This window comes from Rhinolophus ferrumequinum, chromosome 26 (genome assembly GCF_004115265.2).
Source record: "Rhinolophus ferrumequinum isolate MPI-CBG mRhiFer1 chromosome 26, mRhiFer1_v1.p, whole genome shotgun sequence".
Taxonomy (NCBI): domain Eukaryota; kingdom Metazoa; phylum Chordata; class Mammalia; order Chiroptera; family Rhinolophidae; genus Rhinolophus; species Rhinolophus ferrumequinum.
The window spans coordinates 5,348,395-5,363,987 of NC_046309.1; the positions used below are offsets into that span (position 1 = coordinate 5,348,395).

The following is a 15,593-nucleotide window of genomic DNA, read 5'->3' on the forward strand; positions in this document are numbered from 1 at the left end:
ATAACTCCTGATCTTCCTTCCAGATGTAAACTTTGCAAACAAGGGAGGAGGGAAGACATGAGGCAAAATACACACGCCAAAATTTTAGAAATCACTATGAATTCTAGATTTAGTCAATCTTTTACCCAAGATGTATGAGTAAAGTCTCTTCAGTTTTTATAAAGGTCACATTCAAACAACTATTTCTATTAGCAAAAGCTCAGTCTATTTTTTAAGGCAAATGCCTCATACAAAGTATTATGTTTGCCTTCCTTGTACTCTCACAGCACCTAGCAGAGTTTTTTGTATTCAAGAAATGTTTGCTGAATGAATAAGTCAACCATTCTTAAGAATTACTCTAGGTATTTCCAAGTGATTTTTATCAAAGTAGTAAAACTTTGATTCTTTTTTTCAGTGTCCTGGTTAAGAGAAGTATATTTGAACATAATTTACAAAATCTCGTCAATTAGGTGTCTCTCATTTTATGATGTCATTAAAATGGATAATTTGAAAGATAATATACAGACAAGAATATTTCTGATTTAAGCACATGAGAAGACAATTTCCAAATGCTACTATGATATAGAATCACTTCAAAGTTTCCATTCAATCCTATTTTAACTATAAAAACTAAGCGACACACATGAGTACTCACAAAACAAAATGGCAGAAGTATAAAAGAGTCTTTAGCAAATTATAGAAGGTCAGTATTCTTCAAAGTCTCACCCAAAAGCTCAAAACGTTGGCAACATGAAATGTTAAGTACCCTTTTAGTAGAAGTAAGTCAAGCTGTGCTCAATAAATTTTACCTTAAGATTAATTTACTATTCGGAAATACTGGACTTGATCAAGGGTCACTTGGCGAATAACATTTCTAATCATAGACAGAAAAAGTAAACGACAAGAGGGAAAATGTTTGCCACAGCGGTTGAAGACATGGGGTGGGGACAGACCCTGCTGGGGTCAGTTGTAGCCTCACTCGGGTCACAGGGCACTGACCTCTCTATGAGCTCAGTTTTTTCAGTGTGTGGAAATAGTTTATACCGTGTTTCCTCGAAAATAAGACCTAGCTGGACAATCAGTTCTAATGCGTCTTTTGGAGCAAAAATTAATATAAGACCCGGTCTTATTTTACTATAGACTGGGTCTTTAAAATATAATATAATATAATATAATATAATATAATATAATATAATATAATATAATATAATAAATATAATATAACATATAATACCCGGTCTTATATTAATTTTTGCTCCAAAAGATGCATTAGAGCTGATTGTCCGCGTAGGTCTTATTTTCGGGGAAACAGGGTAATAAGATAGATTTGCATTTGAACCCCAGCTTTCCCACTTCCAGCTATAACGACCTTCACAGAGTTTATTTGTCTTTCTGAGACCTATTTTGCAAAATGGAGATAATAAAATCTACTTTGCATAACTTTGGGAGTTAAACGAGATAAAATGTCAAGAACAGTATTGGTCAATAAAATTTAATGTAAATATCTACCCTTTCTCCCCTCTCAGAAGAGCAGGTGTTCAGTTTTTTGTGTGTATTTTTGTGTGTTGTACCAAGGCAAATTCCACACTGTTTTCTCTCCTGGGCCCTATTATATTCCTTTTCTGTTTTATACCTTTCATCTCACCCTTTCCACTGCCTCCTCCATTTGTAAATTTACTCATAACTCCCTCATCCATACAAATATCAAAAATTACCAGAACCTCGCTTTGGCTCTACCTCGGGATTAAGCAGCAATTCTATATGTAGCCATGTCTCTAGCATCGACGTTTTTGAAAAACTTCACTTACTGTTTCCTTTTCCCATTCATTCTTCAGTGGCCCCAACCACCAGACGTCACACAGGAGCCTCCCATCAGCCAAGGATACGGCCTCACTTCTTTTCTAGGACTTCTCACCATGGATCACATCTTAGTTTTCTTTCTTTCTTTTTTTTTGTTTACGTTTTTACTTGTTTGTTTATTGTTAAACACTCAGTTCCCTTAGCTTCCCTATTCATTACAAGGCTTTCCAAATTTGATTCTCTCCTTAGCGCTCTGATCATTACTTTTGAGTCCCTTAAGCCAACTCCTTCAAACACTTTTATAAATTAATGTTTTCTTTCCTTCTGTGTTGTTGTTTTGCTCCTCCCATGAACTCTCTGAGACATCCCATAGAGGCGTTCTAACTGTTCACAGTCATCCACTTTATCTCTATTCCAGGGTACATGGGAAGATTGCATTTTTTCCCTTCTCTAAAGTTACCCCACATACAAACAGTCATGAATCCTGTTGATTCTACTATCTGAACTTAAAAAAAAAGAAGGAATCTTTCCTCTTAATTCCCAGTGAAGCTTCCACTCATCCAAACTAACCTGCACTCCTGAGACATTGTGCCGGATGGTCTCTTGATACAAGCTCTGCCCTTCATCCATTCTGTTCTCTACCTCACAGCCAGATCTCTGCCTCCTTCCACTTAGAACCATTCCCTCACCCTTCCAATGAAATCCTTAACATCATGCAGAGTCTCTGTATTGAATTCCTCAGTCTCCTTTCCTTTCTCTCTCTCCCTCAAGTTCTCTCCTCCAGCCATTCTGACTTCTCCATTTCCTTCCAAGTACTGTGTTCCCTGATGTCCGTTTTACCATCACTGCACATTCTGACATCCTCAACCAAGAATTCATCCTGCCGTTTTTTTCTTAGCTAACTTGCATGAATCCTTCGCATCTCAGTTTATATATCATAATTTCTGATATAAAAGAAATGGTACATATTTGTGGGTTGATTATCTCACACATTATTCCAGTTGAGACGTTCATTGACTCCTATCCATATTGTGAAATAGCCTCTAACTATTCTCCTTGGGACCATTTTGTGCCTTCTAAGTACCATGTCCTCTGTGAAGAGTCTAGTTGCCTGAGTGGGGAATTTAATTTTCTAATTTTACCTTTTAGTTATTATCATCTTCTTTGCTTATTCCATTTAATTGTATCCTCCAATTTTAGTGCCATTATTTAACACAATAACTAGATAAATAATTCATCTTTTGATTAATATACTGACTAATCACCATATAAATCTCATTTACTGAAAAGTCTAATCTTTAGTTACAGCTGGGCCATGTTTTTATCTATGTTGTTTCAAAAGTTAAATATCATGATTTCTTGCAATGTATAGCACAAACTTAGAAAATTTACTTCACCAAAGTTTAGAATTTTTTTTTCTAAAAACAGGTTATAAGTTACAATGCCAGAGTCATGTTTTCTTGTCTTTTGGATGCTACTAAATCATAGTTCAGTATCATGAAAGTATATTGAATTTTACACAGCCTACTTTACAGGCAAAAATTGTGAACATAACTCTTTTCAATAGATACAAAACCTAACAGTAAACTACCCAAAAGGACAGATAATTTATATTGCTTCTTTCAACAAAAGAAGCAATAAAACTATGGCTTATGAGAACTAGACTATGTTGAAGAATTAAAAGAAACAAAACACTGGAAAACAATTAAAACAACACTAAATACAGTCAGAAAATGGAAAATATCAATTTTATACCTCTGCAGTGAAAAAATCTTTATGTAGGGAACAACTACTTCAGAATATTCTTAAGTAGAAACTATAATGATCTGTAAAATAAATACCTGACTACAGTGCATCTAAGACATACAAATAAGCATTTTCAAAGCAGGCTACAGGTAGAGAGACACACTGTGTCCATCTAACAGTCTTACGATTGTCCTTAAGACTTTACTCACATGGGATCTAATTAAATTTTCTCTTGGAGTCTAATTTACCAATTTCTAGGTATGTATTTCAGAAATAGATTTCATTGCTCAATGATTTCTGCCTTTTATCAGTTCAGATATTATTACATTTGCAGTTCTGGTGGTATAAATATAAAATACTAATATTTTTTTTTAAGTTTTGGATAGCCCTTAATGGTTTTCTCTGTTTGGGTAGAATTAATTTCTTTATTCCAAAAATGGTATGCTTCATTCTGAACAGGCTCTCCTATGGGATAAAATAACTTTGTTTCGTTCCTAGGTCTTTTTTTAAAGTTGGTTAAGGACAACTTGAATTAATAGTTACATTGTGAGAAAAGATACGACTGTAAAGAATGGCAAAATCATTGCTTTAAAATTGATTCCATTTTCAAATTTTGTGTAATAAAAAAGGAGGTAACATTGAGAGTCATATATTACTATGCTTGTAAAAGTTGTGAGAAACCAACAATGAGTAATTCTACATTTGTTAGGTAATGGTATGGTACATTTATCAAAATAAAAATGAGTTCCATATGCGTACAAAATCAACTCTTTATAATAACTATCATTAGAAATTATGGAGCCCCAAATGAATTCTTTTGGGTAAGATTCTTAAAATAAAGAATAACATTTTAAGTGCATAGCTATTACAAACTCATTTGATATTCTTTTTAATTGCCTTGGCTATAATGAATATACTTTGTATTCCAACAGATGTCACAAGTACGACTGCAGAAGTTCCAATATAATTCAGTCTTAGTTAAGAATGAGTAAATGGATATTTAAAATTGAATGTTACCAGGAAGGAGAAAAGAAAACACAAGTATAGCAGCATTAGCTCCTTAAAACAGCAAATTAAAGATTTTTATTAAATTGTGTTCTTTCTTATTTGGACATATACCAAACACAATAATACAAGAAAACTTGTTCTATCAACCACTCCTTGCCTCAGCTGCTCTACAGATTAGTTAGCCTGGAAAGTAGAAATTGGGAGTGTGAAAAATGGCTAAGAGTAGGCTGAAATACACTTCACAATATTTAGAGACTGATCTATGAAAAAAGATTTTAAAAACACTACTATGCCAATTTATTTCAGCAGAGGGAGCAGTTAACTATGTGTGCCATTTTATTTCAACTGGTCAGACATGTTCTAATATTCCCTTTCATCTTCTCCTACGTGGAGGGAGGGCTGACACCTTCAAGTCTGACAGGAGAAACCTTCACGTCATAAATTACAGGGGGTGTTTCCTGATGTGTGGGTCACAGAATTACCTAGGGATGTCTGTTAAAAGCAAACATCCATGGGCCTCAAGCAAGTTCTAGCAAATCTGAGTTCTGGGAAAATGAGCGGTTGGACAAGCAACTTGCAAATTCTGAGGTACGCATTTGCTTAAAAACCACTGCCTGGAGGCTGGATGAGGTAATGTTTAGAGCTGTGCATTTTTCATTTCATTCCAATCGGCAAACATTTATGCGGTACCAATGCTATGTGAGTGAACATCGGATACATACAGGTTTTCCGAAAAGGCAAGAAGTGTATGATGCACTCACTGGTTGTCAAAGTACATTTATTAAGTATACTAATAACCTGCAAATGCCTGGAGACGCACTGTCTGAATGTTTGCAAACACAACACACTGTGTTTATTGTCCAGATGAGCAATTCATTCTTAATGTCAAATCAGTAGTTCTTCCCCCAAAAAGGTGTCTGCAGGTTGAAGTTTGTGTAGCTTATTATTAGAAAAGGTAACGACAGTATTGCTTAAACACAAATTTATCCTGTTTTTCTGACCTTCTGGAGAGGGGGACTAGGGGGCTAGGGACTAGGAGAAGGGCAGAGGGTCTCGATGAGGGAAGAGAGGAAGGAACTACCAGACGGGAAGCACCAAAGGCAAAGTACTTATTTCCTATCTATCTCCCCTTGTGTCCAAACTGGACGTTACACTCATTTGAAAGTTCCATTGAACTTTTTAACGGCCACAGCAAAGGTCACACTTATCTGTAATTTTAGCGCAAGGCTTTGTATATAAAAAACACTCAAGTCTTTGCCATGTTGGTGTAGTGTTTAGCTTGTTACTCTTCTCTGTACGCTGCTCCCTACGATGCTGGTTCCAGCACTGCACTGTTTGGGCACTGAACGGACCAAAAGTGGCCTCTGACACGACAACGCCTCTTCCAAAGGTGCTGAATATTAAAAAGTAATCAATACACTACTTACTATGTATTAAGTCCTTAAGTGCATCAAACCCTATAATAAGCACGTAGCATATTACCTCATGAAATTCTCACCATCACCCTGAGAGGCATCATGATTCCTATCTGATGGAAAACCATACTGGATACTGAGGCATGAGTTCAGTGAACTCCCCCAAAGTCACCCGCCTGGGGGGGTGGCGAGGCTGAAAAGGGTGACCCTGTGTTTTCCTGACGCAAAGCACATACTGTATTCCCACTGTTATCCCACAGCCTGGGACACTGAGTTTCTGTGGACATGTTGAATTTACTGCCAAGAAGCCCAGAGCGGATGGGTTTTGAGGTAAACATATTTCCAGTACCTTTGAAAGCACCGCTAAAAGTAAACCATTGTGAAAATCAATTGGATCTGACTTCCTGAGACAAAGCGAAACTGTTCAACGACTATAGACGACTAAAAGCTCTAAAATCTATCGTGATTCTGTGTGCTGCTTACCTGTGTAGAAGGCTTTCATCTTTACATTACAGACAACTAAAGAACTCAAAGGAAATGACTCGAAAGTTCACAAGATCTGGTAAATTTTTACCCACAGCAACTACTGAGAATTAAGCACCAGACACCCTCTGACAAACACACATAGGCACATACATTGAAAATCTGTAAATTTAAAACAATGGAATGCTTGTTTCAAAAAAATCATACTTGCTTCGTGTTATTCCCCAGGAAACAAACCAGTTTGACTTCTTCACGGCTGCCTGCTCTTCCCAGACTGGCCTCTGAGATCACATGCCCCACCTCCCGGATTGCCCAGGTAATTCCCAGCGCCCGCTGAGACAGTACTTAGCAGTACCATCCCGTGCTCAGCCTACCTGGGGTGTTCAGCAGCCTGGACATCTTGCAGAAGTAGGAGATGTACTGCTCACAGTACTCGGCGCTGCTGGTGATGGCGCTGATCTGCTCCATGGAGGCGCTGTACAGGAGCTGCGTCACCGAGTACTTCTCCGGGCTGTAGCCCACCACGGTCGTCTGCATCTGCAGGTCGTGAGACACGATGGTCCACACTTTGTCCTCTGTGGGGAGCAGAATGCCACGGCAATGGGTCGTTAGCATGCACATGCTTCTGCAAATGTCACACAAGTAATTGAGCTACACTTTCCCTGGTGTTTTTCCCTGCGCTGATGGAGAGCAGACGGAAGGACGGTCCTTCTTCAAGTAACCGCTACCGTTGTCTCACATCTGAGTTCCACTTACAAAGCAGAAAAGTAATATATGTATTTTTATTAAAAGCAAAAGATAGCGCCTGAAAACGACAACCCATAGCCTGTGTCCCTGGGTGAGGCTCTCACGTCCCCAGTATGGAGTGTGAGGCCCAGTGTGTTCCGAGACCCCCTGACTGGGACCCATCACTCCTCTGCGAGAATGGTACCAGCTCCTTCCTGGATGCACGGTGCCTTCTCTGGCCTCTGGGTCTCTGTATATGCTATTTGCTCTATTCACAATATGTGTCCTCATCTTGTCAACAGATGTGCTTTTCAACCTGACCTTTCAGGGAAAATTAGACAGTGCGCTCTTGTTCTGTGACTGGGATGCTCCCCACTTGTCAGGTGATGCCCGTGAGGAATTACCTTGGTGTTCTGGCCCCTGACAATTCCAGTGTGTGAAAGGAGAAGCGGCTGTAAGATTGATGTGCTTACATTATTAGGTCGGTACAAAAGTAATCGCGGTTTAAAAGGTTCAAAATAACAGCAAAAACCGCAATGACATTTGCACCAACCTAATAAAACCTGAAGCGGAAGCCTCACGATGTAGCCATGCATCTGACACTGTGCTCAAAGCCTTCACGTGGCACCGGTCTTGTTCAGAGTAAAAGTCTAGTTTTTCAAACAACTGAGGGCTCCATGAGCGACCCTCTCTGTGCCGCTGTTCCCTCTCGCCCGGCTACGCTCCTCCAGACTCATTTGGTTCCGGCCACACTGACCTCTGTGCCTTCAAACCTGTCAGCAGGTCCCTCCTCGGAGCCCTGGCACTTGCTCTTTTCTCTGTCTGGAGCCATCTTTCCTCAGATGCTCTCACTGCCCAGGCCTTCTCCTCCTCCAGGCTTTGGGCCAATGCCAACTTCTTTGCTGAGTTGCACGCACGCACATGCACGGCTGCTTTCTATCTTCTGATCCTGCTCTGTTTTTCTCAAAAGCACTTATCTCCATCTTAGTGCATATTTTAATTAGAATGCAGGGATTGCTTTCAATGCTGTATGCACAGTGTTTGGCAGAGTGATTGGCACAAAATCAGTCTTCAAAAGTATTGGTTGACTAGAAGAATGAATGAACAAAAGATAAACAGAATGCAAACACGTGGTCTAGGAACTTCTGGAAACCACTTCAGTTCACTGTCTGGCTCTGCCATGACTATCCCGACAGACTGTGGACCCTTCACTCCTGTAAGCAATGATTTCCCTTTATCCATGACATGAGTCTATAATACAGTGCTTTCCAGTAGGCTCTTCAATTGATTAAAACAAGTTCAGTTATGGTATCACGCTGCTAATTTTCTCCAGGACAATTATTTTTCTAGTTTGACCTTCGGCCTGACCAGAACGGCCTTTCTTTAGCACCTCTGATCCAGCAAAGAAGCAGCAATGTACTTTAGTAATTCTGTCACTGTCTTACACAATTCTGACAACAAAAGGATTTGTCATGTATATCCAGACCTGCAGATTTACCTTCACCTAATTAAAGATCCATTAATTAAATTAGGTGAATTTTATCTCTTTTCTGTTACAACCAGCCTCTGGTGTAGAACTCTCAAATGTTTGACACCACTTTCCTTTTCTTTCTTTCTTTCTTTCTTTTTCTTTCTTCCTTCCTTCCTTCCTTCCTTCCTTCCTTCCTTCCTTCCTTCCTTCCTTCCTTCCTTCCTCTTTCTCTCTCCCTCCCTCCCTCCCTCCCTCCTTCCTTTTTTTAAATCCTTACCAGTAACCTTGTCCTGTAGCAATATGCCAGAACTCGCTGTCTGTAACTTATGATGAAACAGCATTCTAACCTGACCCTTCTTTAAAGGCTCATAAGCACCTTTATACACAAAAGAACGCTCATCGACGCAAACGTAAATGCAGTAAGTAAACAAAATGGTCCTCCATTTATGGTCTGTCAGTAACTTTAAACACATTAATCAAATTGATGAGTCTCTAACATTTTGGTCCTGGTGACTTCTTGGCCCTAAACTCTACCTCCACCCATCTCACCACACACATTTCAGTATCAAACCCCTGCGCTATCGTCTTTACACAGTTCGCCTTGGACAGTATGGGGGTTAGGGGGCTCAACCCCACGTACAGTCGAAAATCTGTGTGGAACATTTGACTCCCCAACACTTAGCTACTAATACCGTGTTTCCCCAAAAATATGACCTAACCAGAAAATAAGCCCTAGCATGATTTTTCAGGAGGACATCCCCTGAACATAAGTCCTAATGCATCTTTTGGAGCAAAAATTCATATAAGACCCGGTCTTATTTTTGGGGAAACATAGTAGATTACTATTGACTAGAAGCCTTACCGGTACCATAAAACCATAAACATCAATCAACACATATTTCGTATATGCATTATATACTGTATTCTTATACTAAAGCAAGCTAGAGAAAAGAAAATCATAAGGAAGAGAAAATACATTTACAGTACTTATTGAAAAAAATTCCATGTATAAATGGACCTGCATAGTTCAAACCCATGTTGTTCAAGGGTCATCTGTATTTATTTTATAGCCCACTCATTCAACAAATATTATTGAGTCCCTACTGTATGACAGATATGGGTCTAGCCATTAGGAAAAGCACAGAGAAAAAAAACATTCGTAAACGTTTGCAGCTTACATTCTTACATCCTAGTGGGGAAAAAATATAATAAGCAAAACATTAAAATTATATATATATATATGGCAAGTGATAATGGTGAGAAAAAAACTAAATCAGGGAAGAACAAGAATACAACGTGTGTATGGGGACTGCATTTTTAAACAAAGGGAACCATAACAGCCATCACTGGGAAAGTGACATTTGAACAAATAAGGTCATTATCCAGCAAACCAGGTAAATGGGAAAAAGTGTTCCAGACAGAGGGAGTACAAATGCACATGTTCTAACTCTGGAGTGTTTCTGGCGCTCTCCAGGTAAGAGGAGGCAAGTAAAGAAGAGGAGGACAGATAGCAGGAGTTGAGGTCAGAGATGTAATGGGGAAGGCAGGCTGTAACCTCAAATAAGATGGAAAGCCATTGACATTGGAAGGGTTGGAGCAAGTTAAAGTAGCATGCTTTAACTTATTCTTTGACATCTATCCTTTGCTTCCATAAAATTATATTTCAGAAAGGTATGAGAAAAGAATGTATAGATAGTTGGGGTGCCAAAAAAAATGTCTACAAGTGGACACTTTGGTCAACGTTGCTCAAGCAGTAGTTCGCCGTAATCAGAAGTGTCTGGACGCTGATGGTAGCCACTTTGAGCACCTCTTGTAACTGCAGAAGTCAAACGTGACTCGTATTCATGTTTTGTTATCGGTATATATTGATTATTTTAACACAGTTTTCCTTTCTTGAAATGTGTATACATTTTTTTGGCACCCTCTGTATAACTTTATAAATATTTAAAACTTTTCACAGTTCATGGAATTATACAAAGTAATATGCAAGCTCTATTTTGATGGAATAGCACAAGTGTTATGTTGATGTATTCTGCAAATTATTTTTTAATGCTTGCATATTATACATTGCAATGGCTCCTTTCAAGACATTAAATCTTAAATGACAAACAGATACTAACAATTTTGCAGGTATCTGGCATCTAAAAGAAAGAAAGTGGCATGCTGTATAGATATATAGATTTCCCTTTGCTAGTCTCATAATCAGAACATTAAGAATATTATTCCCATATTCCATGTTTATATAAAATGCATTATCAGATACGTGTGAAATGCAAATAGAAACTACCGTGTATGCCCAATTCGAAATTTCTGCCACTCTTCCATTTTCATGGAGAAGCAATTGATAAACTAGTATATTTCAAATACTCTCTTCGGATTAGTGTGTTATGAAAATGCTTTTGTGATTACCGAGAGCTTAGCATTTGTCTTATGCAATCACATATTTAAAATTTGTCACATTGTATATTGTTTAAACTGCAGCTGATTTAACGATATGTGTCAAACACTGAGACCCGTATGGAACATATTATGGAATATATCCCTCTCCGTGGCAGTAGTGGGGTCTTCAAGATTACCTGGTTTAGTTATGCTGATATGAGTACCTTAGAAAGGTGCCTTAGTTATCTCTATCAGTGGCTCAGTACCCTACTATCTGAAATTCTCAAGTAATTCCCTTCATGAGAACTCAATTCCTTGCATGGCTAGAGTTCTGACCAGGGATTGATAAAGTCAGAAAACGACCAGTGAAAAAAAGCAAAGAATACCTCTTTCCAGAACATAACCAGTTCTTTAATCATGTACACGCTGCTTTTTGACTCTGTTTTATGTTATCCATACAATCTGACGTACACATCATAGAGCAGGCCTATACATAGCGTATTTTAATGAAAGTACAATCTGAGCTAAGTACAGGGGAATTTGTTTTTTGTCTTACGCCATCTGCACATGCTGTCAAATGTCTTTGCTTTTTAGACAGTATCACTGGACTGGCTAATGCCCAATTTGCTAATCGGAGAGCGTTTTTTCACCGTTATTCATATTAACTCTGAAATGATCTTTAAAAAGAAGGTCATTTACATTGTAAGCTACCTCAATTTAAAATGGTGCATAAAACTTGTTAGAGAGGCATGACCAACATACAACACACACATAGTGCAAATTCCTTACGGTCCTATGATCTATTATAGTTACTCCAGATCTCTCTCACTCTTAGAAAAACACAACAGGAACTGAACTGTATACAATACCTGCTTCACCTAAGATTTTTCCATATTGCTATAAGAAAAATCCTAAGATTTACCATATTTGCTTGCTGGATAAAACTAGTGAATTCAGTTTTGTATATCCTTAATTTTTTTTCCCATATCTTATAAACTGAATTCCAATAACTTTGGGGCTTTCTTTGGACATAGAAATCTTAACGGCTGTTACCCTGATTTAGTCCACCAACAACTGAAATCAACTATGAGCAAGATATGAGCAAGGCTATCCAATTAAATGCGATGGCATTAATAAAAATCGCTTTTTCAAAACTTAAAAATTTGCAGCTTTATAGGATACATATCCAATGGAAGAAGCCCACCCTTTAAAGGAAGCCGTATTCTCTTGTGGAAAAAAAATCTGAATCCCAATAATACCAATATGTCATTTCAGAGAGCATCCATTTTTACTTCTGGTTAGAGATTAAGAAAACAAGAATCAGGAGTGATAAATGGCTTGCCCAAATGAACACAAAGAGTTACAGCAAACTGATGCAAACTTTGTCTCCTAATTCTGGATTTAGTGCTCTTTTCTCTCCACATCTCTCTGGCTCAGTGGTGATATGCTTGGTGACACATCAGAATCTTGATTGTCTTTCCCATAGCACCCCACTAATTTTCAAGGGAGAGGGGAAACATACAGATACTATTTTAGACTTTTTAAATATTATTTTTAAGTGACAACAATAGGTATCCTATTGATTACATCAAGAAAAATGTCCTCAGACAATATATAATCCAATCATGCGCACGACCATCTATTGAGCTCCTGATATTTCAGCACTGTGGCAAGTTCTGAGGATGTATGAATGAAAAGGACTTGAGTTCTTATCCTCAACAAGCTTGGAGTCCAGTGGAGGTTAGAAAACATTAAGCCTGACATTACAAATTACAAGCAAGTGCTAACACAGAGATGCACAGGGTCTGGGGTCCACATCATGCAGCTTTAGAAAGCCAGGAAGTGACCAAGTGGACGTGGCATTTTCAGGGAGTCATGAAGGTTGAAAAGGAATGAGCCATAAGGAGAAGGTGATAAGAGCAATTTCATTCTTCTTGTAGCTTAGACCAAATACGTTGGAGACAAAGAGGATTTAGTAGATGGGATTTGGATGAAAGAGAAATGGAAGGGTGTGCAATAGAGAAGTGGAAGATTCCAGAGCCATAACAATCGTGCGTGGGTTGAAAGATCTAGCACACGGTCATATGCGTGAGTGGTGAAAACCTTTGGAAATAAAAGATTAACTCGTAGTTTTGAAAAATATCTCTTTAAGGCCACATATGACGAGCCCATAGATAATATTGTGTTCAACAGGGTAAAATTGAAAGCTTTTCCTCTAAAATCAGGAGCAAGCCAAGTGGACTAGGACTCCAGATATACATAGGCCTTAATTTTATATTAGATGTTATATTTTGTAATCTGAGTATTGTATGCAAACTAGAAATATCTCATATTGAAACAGTGAAGAGGTACCTTATTTCATATAAACTTCACATGAAGATCCAGCTTTACAAAAGCAATACTCTAGGAAATATTGGTCATTTTACATGCACTATGTCGGCTTTCCGGAATAAGTCACAGAATAGTTTCATAAGCAGTTACTGCTCCTGTTATTTAAAGTATTATTAATTTCTACAAAATTGTGTATAAAACTTCCAGCTAGAAAGACCCCGTATAACGATAGGTTATAATACAGTTTCTTTTTAAGTCATCTGTAAGAGGATCTATTTGAAAGTTTCCTGAGTCGTCCAGGGAGATAAGTTAAAAAACCATAAATTTTATAGATGATCATTTTGTTTAGAAGGTGTCTCAATAATGATGATCCCACTGACATAGTTTGAATTGTTAGAAATTTGGTGTCACATTTTTTTTCTCTCCCCAAATACACAATGTGTGAGCATCACAAGCATCTCTGTAGCCGAGACCCTAATATTAGAGAAGCCACTTCACCACGGTGGGTGGTGGCAGGTTGAGCCATTTCGCTGTGCTGGGGACGTATGTATGCAGCTCAGGTAGCCGCTCAGGTAGCTTTAATCACGTGCAGAGAAGTAAGGTATGTAAAGCAGATGGAACCTCTGCAGGAAGCACCGAGGAAATGAGCTGAAAGTACAGATGATGTTCTGCAGGTGGTGGAAAATGTTGATTATTTTTATGCTCACAATTCCAGCCCCAAGATGGATGGAGTGCTGTGAATGAGTATAAGTAACGGTGGCTTATTCTCATCCACCTGTAAAACAATTTTGAGCTTATGTGTGCTTTTCTTCTAGGATGACATCAGCTACTTTCTGGAAAGGAAGATATTTGTTAATGTTTTTGTTCCATTGCAGGGATGTTCAAATTCTTGTACAATATGGCTGGAGTTACTGACTGCATTATATCAATTCTTAGACAAGCTCATCTTCCCTTTCCTTTCTCTGTCACACTGGGGGGGAGACGTAATTTGTGTATATTTGACAGTCAGGAGTGGCAGGAAGGACTCTTCTGCCCTGTATAGCAAGTTAAAGCTACTCTTTGGTTTTTGTGATTGTCGTTAGAGTTTGATCTGAATTAAAACTGGGAGACTAGGTAAGTGTCATCCTGGATCAATGACTGATCATTCCTGTGGACCATTAAAGATAACACTTGTTTCTTATTAATTAAAAATACTTTCAAATATATTGCACATACTTGGCTGAAAATAGCACTTTAGGTGTCTGTTCCATTGCCCGGACCTCTACCCTGTGGTCGGAATATGCCAGGTGCTCAAGGTTAGGGATTTCCCTTTGGCTGTTTCCTCTGCCTGGAAGGCTGGTCCCAGATGGTCTCAAGGTTAATCCCTCTTGGTCTTGAGACTTCCACTTAGTCTTAATCAAATGGTGTATTCTCAGGAGGCCCACCCCATCAGGTCTATTTAATTTACAACTTACTCTGCCCCTTCTTTTTTTCATATAGCACATATGGCCTTCTAACATAGTATATAATTTACTTATTTGTTCTTTTCATTTTGTACTATCTGCCTCCCCTACCATTTTTCTCATAGACTATAAACTCCAGGTTGCCAGAATTTTTAAAAAATAAATTTTGTTTACTAATGAATCTGACGTTCTTAGAATAGCGCCTCGCAGTCTGCAGAAATTCAATAGATATTGTGCTAATAATATACCTTAACCCCTTCTTCATTTGGGTTCCAAAGACCCTCTATCACTATCATTATTGATTCCTATAAAATACCCATGTGAAGTGTAGTTCATGGGTTATAGATCCCATCAGATAGCTCTATTATGTTAAACTTCAAAAAACAAACATTTAGAAAGGCTGTATAGGTGAAGCAATTGAAGTGACATTTGAAATTATAGAATCCTGGTACTGTACTTGTAATGTTTACAAGATATTAAACTGTAAGGATATTTAAAAGAGCAACATAGAATTATGTCTGAAGGTGCAAAGTGCTTCTTAAAAACACCATTTTCTTTCCAGTTTGAACAAGAAGATAATAATTATCCTGTGGTAAGTGTGTGTACATCTCCTTAAGTGGGGAGAGTGTCACGAGCATAGGGACTTTTGTTTACAAACAAGTTGTTTTATTCCAAGCACTGTTTCAGGCCTGGGCACATGGAGACAAATAATATATTTGTAATGGCACCAAAGAGCTAGTGGGAAGAGGGGACACAAAATAAGTAATTACAGCACAAGCTTTATAACTACTGATTTTCAGGCAACTTCCAGAA

General features: G+C 38.2%; 1 protein-coding gene across 1 annotated transcript in view; it reads right to left on the minus strand.

The window, feature by feature from the left end:
* CNTNAP2 (contactin associated protein 2) overlaps positions 1-15,593 on the minus strand; it is a 1,530,550-nt gene that overhangs the window by 491,942 nt on the left and 1,023,015 nt on the right. The window contains exon 13 of the mRNA XM_033098968.1: positions 6,806-7,006. Coding sequence (XP_032954859.1) covers positions 6,806-7,006 — 201 coding nt within the window. The remainder of the gene's footprint in view (positions 1-6,805; positions 7,007-15,593) is intronic.